General features: G+C 50.2%; 3 protein-coding genes across 5 annotated transcripts in view; all 3 read left to right on the top strand.

Moving 5' to 3' along the window:
* Positions 1 to 591: 591 nt before the first annotated feature.
* On the top strand, positions 592 to 4,292 carry LOC132450266 (probable G-protein coupled receptor 139). Its single transcript, XM_060042342.1, has 3 exons — positions 592 to 2,294; positions 2,676 to 3,664; positions 3,720 to 4,292. The coding sequence occupies exons 1-3, from the start codon at positions 2,216 to 2,218 to the stop codon at positions 4,290 to 4,292; spliced, it is 1,641 nt and encodes a 546-aa protein (XP_059898325.1). The 5' UTR covers positions 592 to 2,215.
* Positions 4,293 to 5,433: 1,141 nt separating this feature from the next.
* On the top strand, positions 5,434 to 9,615 carry traf3ip2a (TRAF3 interacting protein 2a). Of its 2 annotated transcripts, XM_060042162.1 has the most exons (10): positions 5,434 to 5,697; positions 5,896 to 5,936; positions 6,714 to 7,031; positions 7,137 to 7,233; positions 7,347 to 7,498; positions 7,694 to 7,782; positions 7,888 to 7,956; positions 8,611 to 8,715; positions 8,808 to 8,882; positions 9,177 to 9,615. In XM_060042162.1, the coding sequence occupies exons 2-10, from the start codon at positions 5,921 to 5,923 to the stop codon at positions 9,324 to 9,326; spliced, it is 1,071 nt and encodes a 356-aa protein (XP_059898145.1). In that variant the 5' UTR covers positions 5,434 to 5,697; positions 5,896 to 5,920; the 3' UTR covers positions 9,327 to 9,615. The 2 variants fall into 2 exon arrangements, with proteins under 2 accessions (XP_059898145.1, XP_059898147.1); XM_060042164.1 differs by lacking the exons at positions 5,434 to 5,697; positions 5,896 to 5,936 and adding an exon at positions 6,439 to 6,462 and having other exon boundaries at positions 6,639 to 7,031.
* Positions 9,616 to 10,020: 405 nt separating this feature from the next.
* Positions 10,021 to 18,344, top strand: part of rev3l (REV3 like, DNA directed polymerase zeta catalytic subunit) — a 40,464-nt gene continuing 32,140 nt past the window's right edge. For both annotated transcript variants that reach the window (XM_060042133.1, XM_060042132.1), the window contains exons 1-5: positions 10,021 to 11,180; positions 15,695 to 15,884; positions 16,268 to 16,342; positions 17,260 to 17,420; positions 17,670 to 17,931. In XM_060042133.1, the coding sequence (XP_059898116.1) occupies positions 11,042 to 11,180; positions 15,695 to 15,884; positions 16,268 to 16,342; positions 17,260 to 17,420; positions 17,670 to 17,931 (827 nt within the window). In that variant the 5' untranslated portion in view covers positions 10,021 to 11,041. The remainder of the gene's footprint in view (positions 11,181 to 15,694; positions 15,885 to 16,267; positions 16,343 to 17,259; positions 17,421 to 17,669; positions 17,932 to 18,344) is intronic.

Below are 18,344 nucleotides of genomic sequence, written 5' to 3'. Positions count from 1 at the left end.
TATTTAGATGTACAGGTACAAGATTTTATGTGTCAATACTATACTTTGTTTATTACTTCTTCTTTTTTTTTTTAACATTGACTGTTTTCTTGATCAGGATAAAAGCAAACAATAAACATTTTACACCGTTCAAGATGTCCAAGTGTGGTGTGTGTGTGTGTGTGTGTGTGTGTGTGTGTGTGTGTGTGTGTGTGTGTGTGTGTGTGTGTGTGTGTGTGTGTGTGTGTGTGTGTGTGTGTGTGTGTGTGTGTGTGTGAGGTTCATACTGTAGGTCTATCATACTATTCTATCATACAGTGTACCTGTCATACTGTAGGTCTATCATACTATGGTTCTATCATGCTGTAGCTGTTATGCTAGGCTTTTATCAAAATGTAGTTCCATCATATTACAGTTACATGATAATGTAGTTCTCTATCATACTGTTTTATAGTATTGTAGTTCTATCATACTATGGTTCTATCATACTGTAGTTCTATCATACTGTAGTTATAACATGCTGTAGTTCCATCATATTACAGTTACATGATAATGTAGTTCTCTATCATACTGTTTTATAGTATTGTAGTTCTATCATACTATGGTTCTATCATACTGTAGTTATATCATACTGTAGTTATATCATACTGTAGTTATAACATGCTGTAGTTCCATCATATTACAGTTACATGATAATGTAGTTCTCTATCATACTGTTTTATAGTATTGTAGTTCTATCATACTATGGTTCTATCATACTGTAGTTCTATCATACTGTAGTTATATCATACTGTAGTTATAACATGCTGTAGTTCTATCATATGGTTCTTTGATAATGTAGTTCTTTATAATACTGTTCTATCATATTGTAGTTCTATCGTACCATGGCACTTTGTCGATATCGATCGACCAGTAAAGTCTGGAGTACGCCCCTACTATATGGCTAGGCTATCATTGGTCGTCGAGGTTACCCAGCCCATATCACCGTGGCGATACCGTGAGGGGTCCGTGCAGTGCGCAGCCAGTTCTGAGCCTCGTCTCCACATCTGACTCAACACCTGGATCAACACCTGTGAGTGATTAACCTTCAGGACCGTCAGGGCCCTTTATACTGTTCTGATTTATAATATTCTGATTTAGCACTGTACTGATGAATTAATGTATAGACAGTACTGTTCTGATTAAGTAGTAGTCTGATTTAGTACTGTACTGATTCAGTAATGCACTTATTTAATACTGTAGTGATTTAGTACTTTTCTGTTATAGTACTTTTCTGATTTAGTTCTGTACTGATGAAGAAATGATAAACTATTATACTGATTTAGTACTATTCTGATTTCAGTGTTCTGATTAGTACTGATTGAGTACTGATTTAATACCAAAGGCCTACTTACCGTATTTAATACTGTACTGATTTATTACAGATTTTCAATATACTGATTTAGAACTGTACTAATTTGGTACTGATTCGAGTACTGTTCTCATTTAGTACTATACTTATTTATTACTAATCTGATCCGACTGTATTGATTTATTACTGATTTCATGCTACTGAGAGGCACTGAGAGCTTATATTCTATTCTATGAATGATAGAGATCAGATAAACCGATAGATATCTGTTCTGAGCTGGAGATAGGGGCATGAACATGTTATTAAATGGACAAAGAGAACTGCGTTTCTAAAATAAATCAGCTGGAATCTATATGTGGTTTTATTTAGTATCTTTAAACATATTGTTGCTCAACTTTAAAAACTTCGATCGAAATGTAGAAATTCTAAACCGCCATTTTGGTCCCAAATTCAAATGTCATTTTTAGAATCATTGATCGTCGTGGAATCCGTGGTTCCACAACGGAAATGGAAAGTGACTCATGGACTGGAAAGCAGTTTCTAATTTTTTTATGAAGGCAGTTGAAGCGTGAAACAAGCTCTTTGTTTGTCTTCAGCTCTTTCCTCCATCAGGAGCCATTAATGCTTTATCACAGCTGTGAGCATGTGTGCTGCTAGCCTCAATAGAGCTCACCATCAACCAAGCGGTTGGCTCATAGAGAACTGAGCGTTAGCCAGGCTGTTAGCATTCAGCACGTAACCATAATGACCCAGCTAATGGTTTTATTGCAGGTGTTAGCATTCGTTCTGTTAGCTCCTAGATAGCTGAGCGTTAGCGAGGCTGTTGTGACCTGGCTAATGGTTTTATTGCAGGTGTTAGCATGCCGTAGCGGTTGTTGACTCATCATGGACAGCACCAGCACAGCCATCTTCATCACCGTTCAGAAGTTATACTACCCCTTGCTATGCATTCTGGGTATCCCAGGTTGGTTAGACCACTGGCCTTTGTCACAAAATCTTTCTTTTGATCCCATTAATCCAAAATGATGACGTATTTTTCATCAGTACAAGCTTGTGTTGCTTGTAATGTTATTGTTTGTGCTGGGGTTACAATATCAAAACAACTCCTTCCCCCTCTCTGTACTCTAACCCTCTTAACTAACCCTGACCCCTTAACCCTCTAACCTCCAACCCCCTAACCCCCTAACCTAACCCTCTAACCCTGACCACCTCAACCTGTAACCAAGACCCCCTAGCCCTATAACCGTGTTACCCTGACCCTCTGACCCGTGACCCTCTGACCCCTGACCCTCTGACCCCTGACCCTCTGACCCTGACCCTCTGACCCCTGACCCTCTGACCCTAGCCAACCTGGTCACCTTCTACCTGATCTTGGTGCGGAGGTGTGGCATGTCGGACTCGGCCGTGGTGTACCTGAGCTGCCTGGCGGTGGTGGACTCCCTCTACCTGGTGTGGGTCATCCTGCTGGACCTCACCCTCCACTTCTGGCTGCTGCAGCCCTTCTGGCACTCCTCGCCGTGGTGCGAGGTGCTGACCTTCCTGCAGCACGGCGCCCTCTACAGCTCCTCCTGGGTGGTGGTGGTGTTCACCGTCGAGCGCTACGTGGTGCTCAGCAGCACCGCCGCCGTGCGCCACCTGTCCCGCCCCCGCGTCCCCAGGATCACCTGCGTTGCCGTGGTGATGCTGTCCCACCTGGCGTCCGTGCCCATGGCCTGGATCAACGCCCCGACGCCCGTCAACGTCACGGTGGACGGGGCCAACGTCACGCTGCCGCGGTGCCGCTACCGCGACGAGGCGTACTCCACGGCGCTGGTGTGGGTCACCAGCATCCTCTCCGTGGGCGTCCCCGTCGTCCTCCTCATCGTCTTCAACTACCTGATCGGGTACCACCTGAGCCGCGCCGGCCGGCTCTTCAGCCGCGAGGAGCAGCGGGTGATGAGCGGGCGGACCACGCGCAGCCTGGTCCGCCGCTCCATCCTGCTGCTCGGCACGGTGTCGGTGGCCTTCGTGGCGCTGAGCCTGCCGCGCTTCGTCACCTACTGCATCCTGCGCACCGTGTACAACAGCCCCGCCTTCGACCGCAACGACTACGGCCTGCCCATCAACGTGGCGGGCGACCTGGCCAACATGCTGCACAACCTCAACTCCACCACCAACTTCCTGCTCTACTGCATGGTCAGCCGCCGCTTCCGCCGGGAGCTGCTGGAGCTGCTGAGCTGCCGGCGGGCCCCGGGGGAGCCCAGCTCCGGGCCGACCAACACCTCCCTGGGCTGGGGGCGGGCCTACACCCTGCCCCAGCCCAGGGACCGCCCCCCGGGAGGCCCCTGGGTCGTGGTGCTCACCAACCTCCAGCACAAGCAGGATTAACCCTAACCCGGACAAGAACCAGGCGGACACTCACCCGGACAAGAACCAGGCGGACACTCACCCGGACAAGAACCAGGCGGACACTCACCCGGACAAGAACCAGGCGGACACTAACCCCTACAAGAACCAGGCGGACACTCACCCGGACAAGAACCAGGCGGACACTCACCCGGACAAGAACCAGGCGGACACTCACCCGGACAAGAACCAGGCGGACACTCACCCGGACAAGAACCAGGCGGACACTAACCCGGACAAGAACCAGGCGGACACTAACCCCTACAAGAACCAGGCGGACACTAACCCCTACAAGAACCAGGCGGACACTAACCCGGACAAGAACCAGGCGGACACTAACCCCTACAAGAACCAGACGGACACTAACCCGGACAAGAACCAGGCGGACACTAACCCCTACAAGAACCAGGCGGACACTAACCCGGACAAGAACCAGGCGGACACTAACCCCTACAAGAACCAGGCGGACACTAACCCCTACAAGAACCAGGCGGACACTAACCCCTACAAGAACCAGGCGGACACTAACCCGGACAAGAACCAGGCGGACACTAACCCGGACAAGAACCAGGACTGATACTAACCCGGACAAGAACCAGGACTGATACTAACCCCTACAAGAACCAGGACTGACAATAACCCCTACAAGAACCAGGACTGATACTAACCCCTACAAGAACCAGGACTGATACTAACCCCTACAAGAACCAGGACTGATACTAACCCCTACAAGAACCAGGACTGATACTAACCCCTACAAGAACCAGGACTGATACTAACCCCTACAAGAACCAGGACTGATACTAACCCCTACAAGAACCAGGACTGATACTAACCCTACAAGAACCAGGACTGATACTAACCCCTACAAGAACCAGGACTGATACTAACCCCTACAAGAACCAGGACTGATACTAACCCCTACAAGAACCAGGACTGATACTAACCCCTACAAGAACCAGGACTGATACTAACCCCTACAAGAACCAGGACTGATACTAACCCCTACAAGAACCAGGACTGACACTAACCCCTACAAGAACCAGGACTGATACTAACCCCTACAAGAACCAGGACTGATACTAACCCCTACAAGAACCAGGACTGATACTAACCCTACAAGAACCAGGACTGATACTAACCCCTACAAGAACCAGGACTGACACTAACCCCTACAAGAACCAGGACTGACACTAACCCCTACAAGAACCAGGACTGATACTAACCCCTACAAGAACCAGGACTGATACTAACCCCTACAAGAACCAGGACTGATACTAACCCCTACAAGAACCAGGATTAACCCTTGCCCAACAGATTCAAGACTAAACTACCACTAAACCAGAACCTGGATTTAACCAGAACCAGGACTTAGCTACAACTAAACCAGGACCAGGACTAAACTTGAACTAAACCAGAACTTAATCAGAACCAGGATTTAACCAGGACCAGCATGAGTGCTATTTTTATTCTTCATAAACGCCTGAACACACCTTAATGTGGAGTACTAGTCTAACATTTCTAACCATTTACATCTTTCTTTTGATTGTCATTTGCATTATTTGTATTATTTGATCCTTAGTTATTATTAGGTCATTCAGTATTTTAATTTAAATAGTTTTGTATATGCTTATTACCTGATACAGCTTACTACTGTTATGATTCTGTGACGTCACTGGCAAAGAAAAACTGCAAAAAAATAAACTGAAAGCTGATTGGCTGACTGGGACACCGCACCCCACCTGGTTTGCATAACACCTTTCCTCCAGACGGTCGCTCTGGGAGTGTCCTTCCCGGTAGAGCAGAACAGGTTGGGCTAGACAACCGCAAGGGAGCTGCAAAACGTGACACGGATCTCTTCATTCTGGTCCAGAAGAAGGCTTGACTGAATGGGTCGGAGGGCGGGTTCGGTCCGGTAGTTTGACCAGCGTCCTGATCAGCTGGGTGTGTGTTGATAGGAGGAGATCCAGATACTTGTAGAAGTAAGTGTTTGTGTAGAAGGGGTTCATGGCTCTGTTCCTAACATGTTGTTGTTTTTAAAGTATATTCCTAGAGGATTGGACGAGCCTTGTAGACATACTATGGAGGGTTTAAAGTGTTTGTTGACATACTATGGAGCGATTCGAGTGTTTTCCCTGTTAATGATTAACTTTACTGTGTTTTCGTTTTCTGGTGCTCAGCCAGAACGTCACGTCCTGCCAGCCAATGGAGCCTTTCAGAGGTAAACCGTCTTCACACTTGTTGACACTCAAGGTTTCAACACCTCTTCATGCCAATGGTCTCTGTCACTGCTATGTGTTCCCTCTAGGGCTGGTAGAGGGTTAGGCTAGTAGAGGGTTAGACTAGTACAGGGTTAGGCTAGTATAGGGTTAGGGCTGGTAGAGGGTTAGGCTAGTAGAGGGTTAGACTAGTAGAGGGTTAGGCTAGTAGAGGGTTAGGCTAGTAGAGGGTTAGACTAGTAGAGGGTTAGGCTGGTAGAGGGTTAGACTAGTAGAGGGTTAGACTAGTACAGGGTTAGACTAGTAGAGGGTTAGACTAGTACAGGGTTAGACTAGTATAGGGTTAGGCTGGTAGAGGGTTAGACTAGTAGAGGGTTAGACTAGTAGAGGGTTAGGCTGGTAGAGGGTTAGACTGGTAGAGGGTTAGACTAGTAGAGGGTTAGGCTGGTAGAGGGTTAGGCTGGTAGAGGGTTAGGCTGGTAGAGGGTTAGGCTGGTAGAGGGTTAGGGCTGGTAGAGGGTTAGACTAGTACAGGGTTAGACTAGTAGAGGGTTAGACTAGTAGAGGGTTAGGCTAGTAGAGGGTTAGACTGGTAGAGGGTTAGGCTAGTAGAGGGTTAGGCTAGTAGAGGGTTAGACTAGTAGAGGGTTAGGCTAGTAGAGGGTTAGACTGGTACAGGGTTAGACTAGTACAGGGTTAGTCAGGGCAGCAGCTGATGGCTCAGGGTCTGTACTCGTCTCATGTGAGGGGAGGTGATCTAACAGAGCTGGCCTGAGCAGGTTTCTGCCCTCACCGGAGCATCCCCGTGGAGAACGACGAGTCGATGTCGATGGCGTCAGGCCTGGAGGCCGCCTGGCTGCCCTCCTGCCAGCGGTGTAATGATGACGACGCCCCCAGGGCCAGGCCCCGCCTCCCCGGGGACCCGCGGCCCCGCCCCCAGGGGTCCCAGGTGCACCACAGGGTGCGGGGTCCCCCGAGCTGGGAGGACCAGCATGGGGGTTCATCCAGACTGTGGCCCCAAGAGAGCTCTGTGGAGGAGCCCCGGAGCCTGGACCCTCCGCTCCCCCTGGTGTCGGACCCCTTCCCCCCCCGCCACGGTGGAGTTTACCCCCTCACCTCCACAATGATATCAGCTCCAGAAAACAAAGGGAAGACTTGAACTGTTGTAACATAACATATGACGGAAACATCTTCCTCCGCAGGAACGGCAGTTGGTGCTCCAATGAACGGGGGGTGCGCATGCCAGAAGCCAGCCCATAATAACCACGTCGACGACCACCACCAACACCCTCAGCACCGGTACACCTAACTCACCCCAGTAGAGTTGGTACAGTCCCAGTCCTGGAGTAATTCGACTGCGGCTACGGCTGTTTTATTTTAGCGGCTCACGTCTGTTCTGATTCTCTGGGCAGGCCCCCTCCGGGCGACGGCCCCGCCAGACGGATGGCGCCCCCTGGTGGTGGGATGGGGGAGGTCAGCGTCATGACGTCATACCCCGCGGGGCTGCCGCAGGGGGACCGGACCCAGGAGATCAGACGGACCATCAGCCTGCCGGAGGAGTGCAGTAAGACACACCCACACACACACACACACACACACACACACACACACACACACACACACACACACACACACACTGAGAGAGTGACGTGAGCATGTTGTTTTTCTGTAATGTGTGTGTGTCCTGTAAGGTGTATGCCTGTGTGTGGTTTGTTTGTGTGTGAATGTGTTAAGTAATGTGTGTGTTTGTGTGTGACAGGGAACGTCTTCATAACCTACTCCATAGACACTGCCAGGGACATGATTCCCTTCAGCAAGTTCCTCTCTGACCAGGGATTCAAACCTGCGGTATGTCCCCCAAACCCTCAACCCCTGACCCCTAACTAACCCTCAACCCCTGACCCCTGACCCCTGACCCTTAACGTATCTAACTGTGTTCTGTGTTGTCTCCAGATCGATATCTTTGATAATCCGGTCAGAAGGATGGATATCACCAGGTGGATGGACAGCTACCTGAACAATGTGAGCTACACACTGCTGGGGTCGGGTTAGGGTCAGCGCTGGGTTAGGGTCACAGTTAGGTTAGGGTCAGCGCTGGGTTAGGGTCAGGGTTAGGTTAGGGTCAGGGTTGGGTTAGGTTAGGGTCAGGGTTAGGTTAGGGTCAGGGTTAGGTTAGGGTCAGGGTTGGGTTAGGGTCACAGTTAGGTTAGGGTCAGGGTTGGGTTAGGTTAGGGTCAGGGTTAGGTTAGGGTCAGGGTTGGGTTAGGGTCAGGGTTAGGTTAGGGTCAGGGTTAGGTTAGGGTCAGGGTTGGGTTAGGTTAGGGTCAGGGTTAGGTTAGGGTCAGGGTTAGGTTAGGGTCAGGGTTAGGTTAGGGTCAGGGTTGGGTTAGGGTCAGGGTTAGGTTAGGGTCAGGGTTAGGTTAGGGTCAGGGTTAGGTTAGGGTCAGGGTTAGGTTAGGGTCAGGGTTGGGTTAGGTTAGGGTCAGGGTTAGGGTCAGGGTTAGGTTAGGGTCAGGGTTGGGTTAGGGTCAGGGTTAGGTTAGGGTCAGGGTTAGGTTAGGGTCAGGGTTAGGTTAGGGTCAGGGTTGGGTTAGGGTCAGGGTTAGGTTAGGGTCAGGGTTAGGTTAGGGTCAGTTTAGCGGGTTGAGGTTTGAACTGACGTCTGTTTTGTTCCAGAAATCGGTGTTGATCATCGTGGTCATTAGCCCCAAATACAAGGAGGACGTGGAGGGGGAAGGGGACGACGAGCACGGCCTCCACACCAAGTACATCCACAGCCAGGTGAGCTCCCCAAGCCCCACCCACTGAGGGCCGGGGGGGGGGGGGGGGGGCTCAGCAGACAGTGCAGTGATGACCCTCTCTTCCTGCCTCAGATCCAGAATGAGTTCATCAGACAAGGCTCGCTGAACTTCAGACTGGTCCCGGTCCTCTTCCCCTCCGCCATCAAGGTGAGGGACAAGCGTAGTGGCAGTGTTGTTACCATGGTGATATGAGGTTGCTATGATGACACTGTTGTTACTATGACGACAGTGTTGTTGCTATGGTGAATGTTTTGTTGCCATGGTGAGTGATGTTGCTATGGTGGCAGTGATGTTGCTATGGGGAACGTTTTGTTTCTATGGTGACAGTGATCTTGCTGTGTTAGCGTTGTTGTTGCTATGGTAAAAGTGTTGTTGCTATGGGTGACAGTCATGTTGCTATGGTGACGGTGTTGTTGCCGTGGGGACGGTGCTGTGTTGCAGAATAAGCATGTCCCCAGCTGGCTGCTGAACACCCGTGTCTACCGATGGCCTCAGGACACACAGGACCTCCTGCTACGCCTCCTCCGGGAGGAGCGCTACGTCACCCCCACCCTGGCCCGGGACCTCACCCTCACTGTCAGACCTCTCTGACCTCTGACCCCACCCCCCTGACCTCGCCCTCACTGTCAGACCTCTCTGACCCCACCTCTCTGCCCACACCTCCCATAACCTCCTGCCCCTGATCCCACCCCTCTGACCCCACCCCCCTGACCCCATCTCTAACCCCACCTCCCTGACCACACCCCCTGACCTCACCCTGACCCGTTCTCATAAGCTGGTTGTAAACTGATTTCTGTAAATACTCTTCTGTGTTTACTGTTTAGTAAACTTCGACTCCATGTGTGTGTAGTAATAAACGTGTCACCAGGTGGCAGTGTGTCCTAGCTGGCTCCGTATTGTCATTGAGTTGTTCTTCTCCTACCATCCACAACGCAACGCATCTCATCCAGACAGGACACATTAAAACTAATTTAAATAAAAACACCACAGCAGCGACCCTTCTTTCAAAGGAGCACCAGGTGTTGCATAGTACGGACTGAATCAGGGTTCAATAAATATGCCTTCTTTTGCTTTTTCAATGCGGCGCTACTGAAGTTCTTTATTCTGCATGGCTTCTACCGTGAATAAATCAGGCCATAATCCTATTTTATATTGTACTAATAGTAGTCGGTGTCAATTTAAACCAGGATTATACGGGAGGGTTGTAGTCCTTCGTGACGGAACCAGGACTGAGATACTGGGAGCATCCCGGCGCTGAGCAGCCATTACTTTGAAACTCTGGGAGTAGGGGTTGCTTCGCTGTGAATGACGGAGAGAAACGAGGAATAACGGAGAGAGCCGAGGAGCAACGAAGAAACCCGACGAGCGAGCAGAAGATACGTCCAGACCGAACAGGGAGGAACCACAGCAAAGATTTGGACATTTCATTGTATGGATTATTAATTCTCGATTATTAACTGTACGGATAAACTTGCGTTGTATTGCTCTACATCCTACGGTGACGAGACGGAGACGTGACAGCTCTCATGTCGCCCGAATTTGATGGAAACACGCCGACTGTAGCGGTGTGTTGATGTTGTCAACAAGAGACACAGCACCCCGGCTAGCCAGCCAGCTAGCGCCCCGGCTAGCCAGCCAACAAGCGCTCCGGCTGGATGGCCAGCTAGCCGCGTCCCGCACCCAGTCCCCGTTGCGGTGTTAGCTTAGCAGCTAGCCGCTTGTTAGCTTAGCAGCTAGCCTGTGGCCGTGCTGCAGCGGGTCGCTGGTAGAGACATGCGGACGGTTTCAGGAGTTGCGTGCGGTTCTGAGTTGTGTCGTTTGTCGGTCTGCAGACGCGAACCTGGAGCTCACCTAGCCCTGAAGGCTTGAGACTGAACCACCGGTGTATTATTATACCGTCGATACTGACAGTAATACAGTGTACTGTTATACTAAAGTATCATAACGTTACGTTAGCACCGCAATGTTTATTGAGCTTTAGTTGAGTCAACAGCTGGAAACCCTCGCTACGGAGCCGCTGATGGAGGACAGCCGAGCGGGTCTGTGTTGCCTCTTCAGCCAGGACCAGGGAACCACTGCCCGCCTGCACCTCCGGGTCTGCTCCTGGTTCTAAAGCTCTTCCTCTCGGTCTGCTCCTGGTTCTGAAGCCGCTCCTCCGGGTCTGCTCTTGGTTCTGAGGCTGCTCCTCCGGGTCTGCTCCTCTCGGTCTGCTCCTGGTTATAAAGCTGCCCCTGGTTCTGAAGCTGCTCATCTCGGTCCGCTTCTAGTCCTAAAGCTGCTCCTCCTGGATTCCTCCTGGTTCCGTCATGTTCTCCATTCGGATCGTGAGTGCGGACTACTACCTGTCCAGCCCGGTCCGGGACTTGGACGTTTGCTACTCGGAGTTCAGGGCCAGCGACGTCAAGAAGGTCCCGGTGGTCCGCGTGTTCGGGGCAACACCTGCAGGTATTTATCATCATTATGAATTTTAGAAATTATTATGTTTTGCATGCGTTATTACACATTATTATGATTGTAAATATGTTTTTTCATTCATTCATGGCCACATTGGATATGATGAAGCCGGAAAGTTTAAAGGTCCAGAGCCTGAGGGGGCAGACCTGTCGCTAAGTAACGCACCGTTATGGCGACATGTACGGATATTAGTGTAAGGTGTGGTACACGGAGATGCATATTATTAAAGGTATGGTTCTTTGAGGTATATATTATTAATGGTAAGGCGTATATTTATTTATTATTAAAGGTTTAGTACATAGACATATATATTACTATAAGGTATGGTACATGGAGTTATATGTATTTTATTTAAAGGTATGGTAAATATATAGATGGAGTGGAAATGGCTGTATTATATATATTCTTTGGATAGTGTATATTATATGGATATATGTTAGTGGTTTTATGTTATATAGAGATATTCTTTGGATATATTCTATAATGGCCTGAGTTGGTTCAGAGTTAACCATTTACCTTACAAGGACACACACACACACACACACACACACACACACACACACACACACACACACACACACACACACACACACACACACGAATACAAAGAAGAGGCCTCTCTCACATTCCATCAGTCTAACCCCCGAGGATTAAGCTTGCTCTCCCCGCTCTCTTCATGGACTCTTTAAGCCCATTTGAGAAAGTTTTCTTAAAGGGGAAGTGACTCATTAGTAAACTCCAGGCAACACATGTGCTCGTGAATGATTGGAAGATGCCTACCCCTTTAAACAGCTGATGGTACTTAAGTGTTTGTTGAGTTGTTGTCTTTTCTAGAGGTCTGTATGCTGAAGCCTGAGCAGTGTAGCAGTGTAGCATGACCACTTACCACTCCCCATAGGAGCTACACATGTTCAGCCTGAGGAAGAGGAGATGGTCTAGAGCAGGAGGAGGAGATGGTCTAGAGGAGGAGGAGGAGAAGGTCTAGAGGAGGAGGAGGAGAAGGTCTAGAGGAGGAGGAGGAGATGGTCTAGAGGAGGAGGAGGAGGAGGAGAAGGTCTAGAGGAGGAGGAGGAGATGGTCTAGAGGAGGAGATGGTCTAGAGGAGGAGGAGGAGAAGGTCTAGAGGAGGAGGAGGAGGAGGAGATGGTCTAGAGGAGGAGGAGGAGGAGAAGGTCTAGAGGAGGAGGAGGAGAAGGTCTAGAGGAGGAGGAGGAGATGGTCTAGAGGAGGAGATGGTCTAGAGGAGGAGGAGGTGAAGGTCTAGAGGAGGAGGAGGAGGAGGAGGAGATGGTCTAGAGGAGGAGGAGGAGGAGGTGGTCTAGAGGAGGAGGAGGAGATGGTCTAGAGGAGGAGGAGGAGGAGATGGTCTAGAGGAGGAGATGGTCTAGAGGAGGAGGAGGAGGAGATGGTCTAGAGGAGGAGGAGGAGGAGATGGTCTAGAGGAGGAGGAGGAGGAGATGGTCTAGAGGAGGAGGAGGAGGAGATGGTCTAGAGGAGGAGGAGGAGGAGATGGTCTAGAGGAGGAGGAGGAGATGGTCTAGAGGAGGAGGAGGAGATGGTCTAGAGGAGGAGGAGGAGGAGGAGATGGTCTAGAGGAGGAGGAGGAGATGGTCTAGAGGAGGAGGAGGAGGAGATGGTCTAGAGGAGGAGGAGATGGTCTAGAGGAGGAGGAGGAGGAGATGGTCTAGAGGAGGAGGAGGAGGAGATGGTCTAGAGGAGGAGGAGGAGATGGTCTAGAGGAGGAGGAGGAGGAGATGGTCTAGAGGAGGAGGAGGAGATGGTCTAGAGGAGGTGGAGGAGATGGTCTAGAGGAGGAGATGGACTAGAGGAGGTGGAGGAGATGGTCTAGAGCAGGAGGAGGAGATGGTCTAGAGGAGGAGATGGTCTAGAGGAGGAGGAGGAGAAGGTCTAGAGGAGGAGGAGGAGGTGTAGGTGGTTTAGTAGAGGTGGTTTAGTAGAGGAGGAGATGGTCTAGAGGAGGAGATGGTCTAGAGGAGGAGGAGGAGGAGAAGGTCTAGAGGAGGAGGAGGAGGAGAAGGTCTAGAGGAGGAGGAGGAGGAGGAGATGGTCTAGAGGAGGAGGAGATGGTCTAGAGGAGGAGATGGTCTAGAGGAGGAGATGGTCTAGAGGAGGTGGAGGTGGTTTAGTAGAGGAGGAGGTGGTTTAGTAGAGGAGGAGATGGTCTAGAGGAGGAGGAGGAGATGGTCTAGAGGAGGAGGAGGAGAAGGTCTAGAGGAGGAGATGGTCTAGAGGAGGAGGAGGAGGTGTAGGTGGTTTAGTAGAGGTGGTTTAGTAGAGGAGGAGATGGTCTAGAGGAGGAGGAGGAGATGGTCTAGAGGAGGAGATGGACTAGAGGAGGTGGAGGTGGTTTAGTAGAGGAGGAGATGGTCTAGAGGAGGAGGAGGAGGAGAAGGTCTAGAGGAGGAGGAGGAGGTGTAGGTGGTTTAGTAGAGGTGGTTTAGTAGAGGAGGAGGTGGTTTAGTAGAGGAGGAGATGGTCTAGAGGAGGAGCTTCAGAGGGACTAAAGAGGAGGTGAATATCGGGTAAGAGGAGGAGAGGAGGAGGAGGAACTTCTGACAATAAAGGAGGCGTACAAAGTGTGTGTGCGTGCGCGTGTGCGTGTGCGTGAGCATGAGGCCTGATACAACTCCCCCTTTCAACACATGACCGGTCACTGTGACAAAAACATCCATCCCTCACTTCTGTCACAATACTGCAGTACTCTGTTCAAATACTGCAGTACTCTGTTCAAATACTGCAGTAGTCTAGCAAGGTGTGTGACATGGAAAACACACTGGTGTTTACGTTGCAATGTATGTGATATTAAACACACTGGTGTTTGTGTAGCAGTATGTGTGATATTAAATACACTGGTGTTTGTGTAGCAGTATGTGTGATATTAAATACACTGGTGTTTGTGTAGCAGTATGTGTGATATTAAACATGGTGTATATGTTGTAATGTGTGTGATATATTATCAGCAAGCTATTGAAAGGAATTTTCCATCCAAAAAAGGCAGTCTGTTGCTAGGCAGCACTGAGCCAGGCTTCCTTCTTTCCTTCTTCCTCCTCATCCCGCATATTTTTTTGGCTGATCTTGTGTCTTGACGTTGTAGAGGGTGTGGTGTGTCTTGATGGTGTAGAGGGTGTGGTGTGTCTTGACGGTGTAGAGGGTGTGGTGTGTCTTGACGGTGTAGAGGGTGTGGTGTGTCTTGATGGTGTAGAGGGTGTGGTGTGTCTTGATGGTGTAGAGGGTGTGGTGTGTCTTGATGGTGTAGAGGGTGTGGTGTGTCTTGATGGTGTAGAGGGTGTGGTGTGTCTTGATGGTGTAGAGGGTGCGGTGTGTCTTGATGGTGTAGAGGGTGCGGTGTGTCTTGATGGTGTAGAGGGTGCGGTGTGTCTTGATGGTGTAGAGGGTGCGGTGTGTCTTGATGGTGTAGAGGGTGCGGTGTGTTGTGATGAGGATGGTATTTGTTTCATGGTGTAGATTGTGTGTTGTGATGAGGATGGTATTTGTTTCATGGTGTAGATTGTGTGTTGTGATGAGGATGGTATTTGTTTCATGGTGTAGATTGTGTGTTGTGATGAGGATGGTATTTGTTTCATGGTGTAGATTGTGTGTTGTGATGAGGATGGTATTTGTTTCATGGTGTAGATTGTGTGTTGTGATGAGGATGGTGTGTTTTGATGCTGTTTGATTGCAGATTGCCGTCCTTGTTTGTTGTAATGACGGAGATGGTGTTGAGTTTTGTGTTTTGTTTGTGTTTGATTGAGGGATGCTGTCTTTGTGTTGTGATGGTGTTTGGGCGTAGGGTAGTGATGTTTGGGTGTAGGATGCTGTCTTTGTGTTGTGATGGTGTTTGGGCGTAGGGTAGTGATGTTTGGGTGGAGGATGCTGTCTTTGTGTTGTGATGGTGTTTGGGCGTAGGGTAGTGATGTTTGGGTGTAGGATGCTGTCTTTGTGTTGTGATGGTGTTTGGGCGTAGGGTAGTGATGTTTGGGTGTAGGATGCTGTCTTTGTGTTATGATGGTGTAGGATTGTGGTGTTTGGGTGTAGGAGGGGGGTCCTTGTGTCCGTGTTTAGTGACGGTGTCCTGTTGTCTTTGTGTTTGGGGGTGTGTTGATTTGAAGTGCCAGCAATGCTGGTGAGGTGGAGGATGGCAACATCCCTCCACCTGTCATTAGAGAGCTCTAACCCTCATTCCGAACCCACTCGTCCCCAACCCACTCGTCCCCAACAACAAAGACCAGACAGTTCCCTGCTGTCTGCGTACAGCTGCTGATTTACCAGCACTGTTGCCTAGCAACTGCAGAACAAGTGAACAAGCTGGCTGTGTGTGTGTGTGTGTGTGTGTGTGTGTGTGTGTGTGTGTGTGTGTGTGTGTGTGTGTGTGTGTGTGTGTGTGTGTGTGTGTGTGTGTGTGTGTGTGTGTGTGTGTCCTTGCCTGACTGTGTGTGTGTGTGTGTGTCTCATACTGGGTTGTGATGCTCTGCTTCCTGTGCCAGGCCAGAAGACATGTCTCCACGTACACGGCGTGTTCCCGTACGTCTACGTCCCCTACGATGGCTATGGCCCCTCCCCCGAGCGCCACCTGCGGCAGGTGGCCTTCAGCATCGACCGCGCCCTCAACATCGCCATGGGCAACCCCGCCTCCAACGCCCAGCACGTCTTCAAGGTGACGCTGGTGTCGGGCATGTAAGTAAAACCCGCTCGCCAGTTAGATGTCGTTTAGATGCAGCACCTGTTGCTAGGTTACACCTCTCGCCAGGTAGATTTAGTTTAGATGAAGCACCTGTCGCTAGGTAGATTTAGTTTAGATGAAGCACCTGTCGCTAGGTAGATTTTGTTTAGATGTAGCACCTGTTGCTAGGTTACACCTCTAGCTAGTTAGATTTAGTTTACTTGTAGCACTGGTTGCCAGCCTGATTTAGTTTAGACGTAACTCCTGTATTTAGGTCACACCTGTCGCTAGATAGATTCGATTTGATGTCCCTCCTGGTGATTTATTAGAGATCTAATTCCTGTCGCTAGGGAGATTTAGTAAACCCCCCTCTCTCTCTCTTTCTTTCCCCCCCCAGGCCATTCTATGGTTACCATGCCAACGAGAAGCAGTACATGAAGGTCTTCCTGTACAACCCTCAGATGGTGAAAAGGTAGTGCTAACTCTGTGTGTGTGTGTGTGTGTGTGTGTGTGCGTGTGTTTGTTATGAACAAAGTGTGTATTCTTGTGTGTGTGGAACAAGGTATGTATATGCGTGTTCTTTTATGTGTGTGTGTGTGTAGGAATGAACAAGGTGTGTGTGTTATGAGCACATGTGTGTTCCTGTGTGTCCAGGGTGTGTGAGCTGCTGTGTGTGTGTGTTATGAAGACTGTGTGTTTGTGTTATGAACAAGGTGTGTGTTCCTGTGTGTGCAGGATGTGTGAGCTGTTGTGTAGCGTGGAGGTGATGAACAAGGTGTGTGTGTTTGTGTTATGGATAAGGTGTGTGTGTGTGTGTGTGTGTGATGAACAAGGTGTGTGTGTGTGTGTGTGTGTGTGTGTGTGTGTGTGTGTGTGTGTGTGTGTGTGTGTGTGTGTGTGTGTGTGTGTGTGTGTGTGTGTGTGTGTGTGTGTGTGTGTGTGTGTGTTATGAACACGGTGTGTGTTGGTGTGTGTGTGTTATGAACGCGGTGTGTGTTGGTGTGTGTGTGTGTTGTGAACGCGGTGTGTGTTGCTGTGTGTGTTGTGAACGCGGTGTGTGTTGGTGTGTGTGTGTGTTGTGAACGCGGTGTGTGTTGCTGTGTGTGTTGTGAACGCGGTGTGTGTTGCTGTGTGTGTTGTGAACGCGGTGTGTGTTGGTGTGTGTGTGTGTTGTGAACGCGGTGTGTGTTGCTGTGTGTGTTGTGAACGCGGTGTGTGTTGCTGTGTGTGTTGTGAACGCGGTGTGTGTTGGTGTGTGTGTGTGTTGTGAACGCGGTGTGTGTTGCTGTGTGTGTTGTGAACGCGGTGTGTGTTGCTGTGTGTGTGTGTTGTGAACGCGGTGTGTGTTGCTGTGTGTGTTGTGAACGCGGTGTGTTCCTGTGTGTGCAGGATGTGCGAGCTGCTGTGTAGCGGGGCGGTGATGAACAAGGTGTACCAGCCCCACGAGGGCCACATCCCCTTCATGCTGCAGGTCTTCATCGACTACAACCTGTACGGCATGAACCTGCTGCACCTGGCCGCGCTCAAGTTCCGCACGCAGCCCCTCAGAGGTCTGTCTGTCTGTCTGTCTGTCTGTCTGTCTGTCTGTCTGTCTGTCTGTCTGTCTGTCTGTCGTGGCGGTGAAATAAAGATGTTGGGTAAGATGTGACCGTTGTTGGAGGTCATCTTCGTGGTAGGGGCGATTCTGTTGGTGGGACAGTGAAGGCTGCACTCTCTTGTGTGTCTGTCCGTGTCTTTGCCTACCTGCCTCCCTGTTAACCAGCTCCATCACTCATCACCGTTATAATCTGTCTCTCCAGAGGATGACCCACCGGGCTCCGTGGCCCCCGGCCTGGCCCCTGGCTCCAGCGTGGCCCCTGGCTCCAGCGTGGCCCCTGGCTCCAGCGTGGCCCCTGGCTCCAGCGTGGCCCCCGGCTCCAGCGTGGCCCCCGGCTCCAGCGTGGCCCCCGGCTCCAGTGGGGCCCCTGGCTGCAGTCCCTGGAGGAGTCCCTGTGCTTCTATACTAAACGACAGCATGCTGGGGGCCTCGTTTCAGCGCTGGGAGCCGGACAACATCCCCTGGTGGGTCCATGCTGCCTCACCTCTCTTACTGAGTCCTCACCCTAACCTCACACTCCAGCTCACTATGGCACTCTAAAGTACACTGTAGCTCAGGCCTATTCAACTAGCGGCCCGCGGGCCGAATACGGCCCTTCTTATTTATTTTATGGCCCGCAAGAGGTTGCCTGCAGACCAAAAAATAAATAAAAAAATAAAAAATAAAATTGGAAAATTGTTGCCTGCAAATCAGGTTTGCGTGTAATATAATATATATGACCAGCCAATAAACGCAAAGTATGCTACGGCAACAGGATTACACCCGCTCTGTCTACACCTGCCATTGCCTCAATCAAGCTCACTTTGCATTTTATGCTTGCGGACCACGGAGAAACTCACTTTAGCAAGGCTAACAAAAGCTCCAAGATGTCTCTTTC

The sequence above is a fragment of the Gadus macrocephalus genome, chromosome 21 (genome assembly GCF_031168955.1).
Source record: "Gadus macrocephalus chromosome 21, ASM3116895v1".
Lineage (NCBI taxonomy): Eukaryota > Metazoa > Chordata > Actinopteri > Gadiformes > Gadidae > Gadus > Gadus macrocephalus.
This window is presented reverse-complemented; position numbering and strand designations above follow the sequence as displayed.

Coding starts and splice junctions, on each gene's coding strand:
- LOC132450266 (XM_060042342.1), top strand. CDS start 2,216: ATGGACAGCACCAGCACAGCCATCTTCATCACCGTTCAGAAGTTATAC. Junction 2,295..2,675: donor ATGCATTCTGGGTATCCCAG/GTTGGTTAGACC, acceptor CTCTGACCCTAG/CCAACCTGGTCACCTTCTAC. Junction 3,665..3,719: donor CGGGAGGCCCCTGGGTCGTG/GTGCTCACCAAC, acceptor GACAAGAACCAG/GCGGACACTCACCCGGACAA.
- traf3ip2a (XM_060042162.1), top strand. Junction 7,499..7,693: donor CAGCCTGCCGGAGGAGTGCA/GTAAGACACACC, acceptor TGTGTGTGACAG/GGAACGTCTTCATAACCTAC. Junction 7,957..8,610: donor TGGACAGCTACCTGAACAAT/GTGAGCTACACA, acceptor GTTTTGTTCCAG/AAATCGGTGTTGATCATCGT.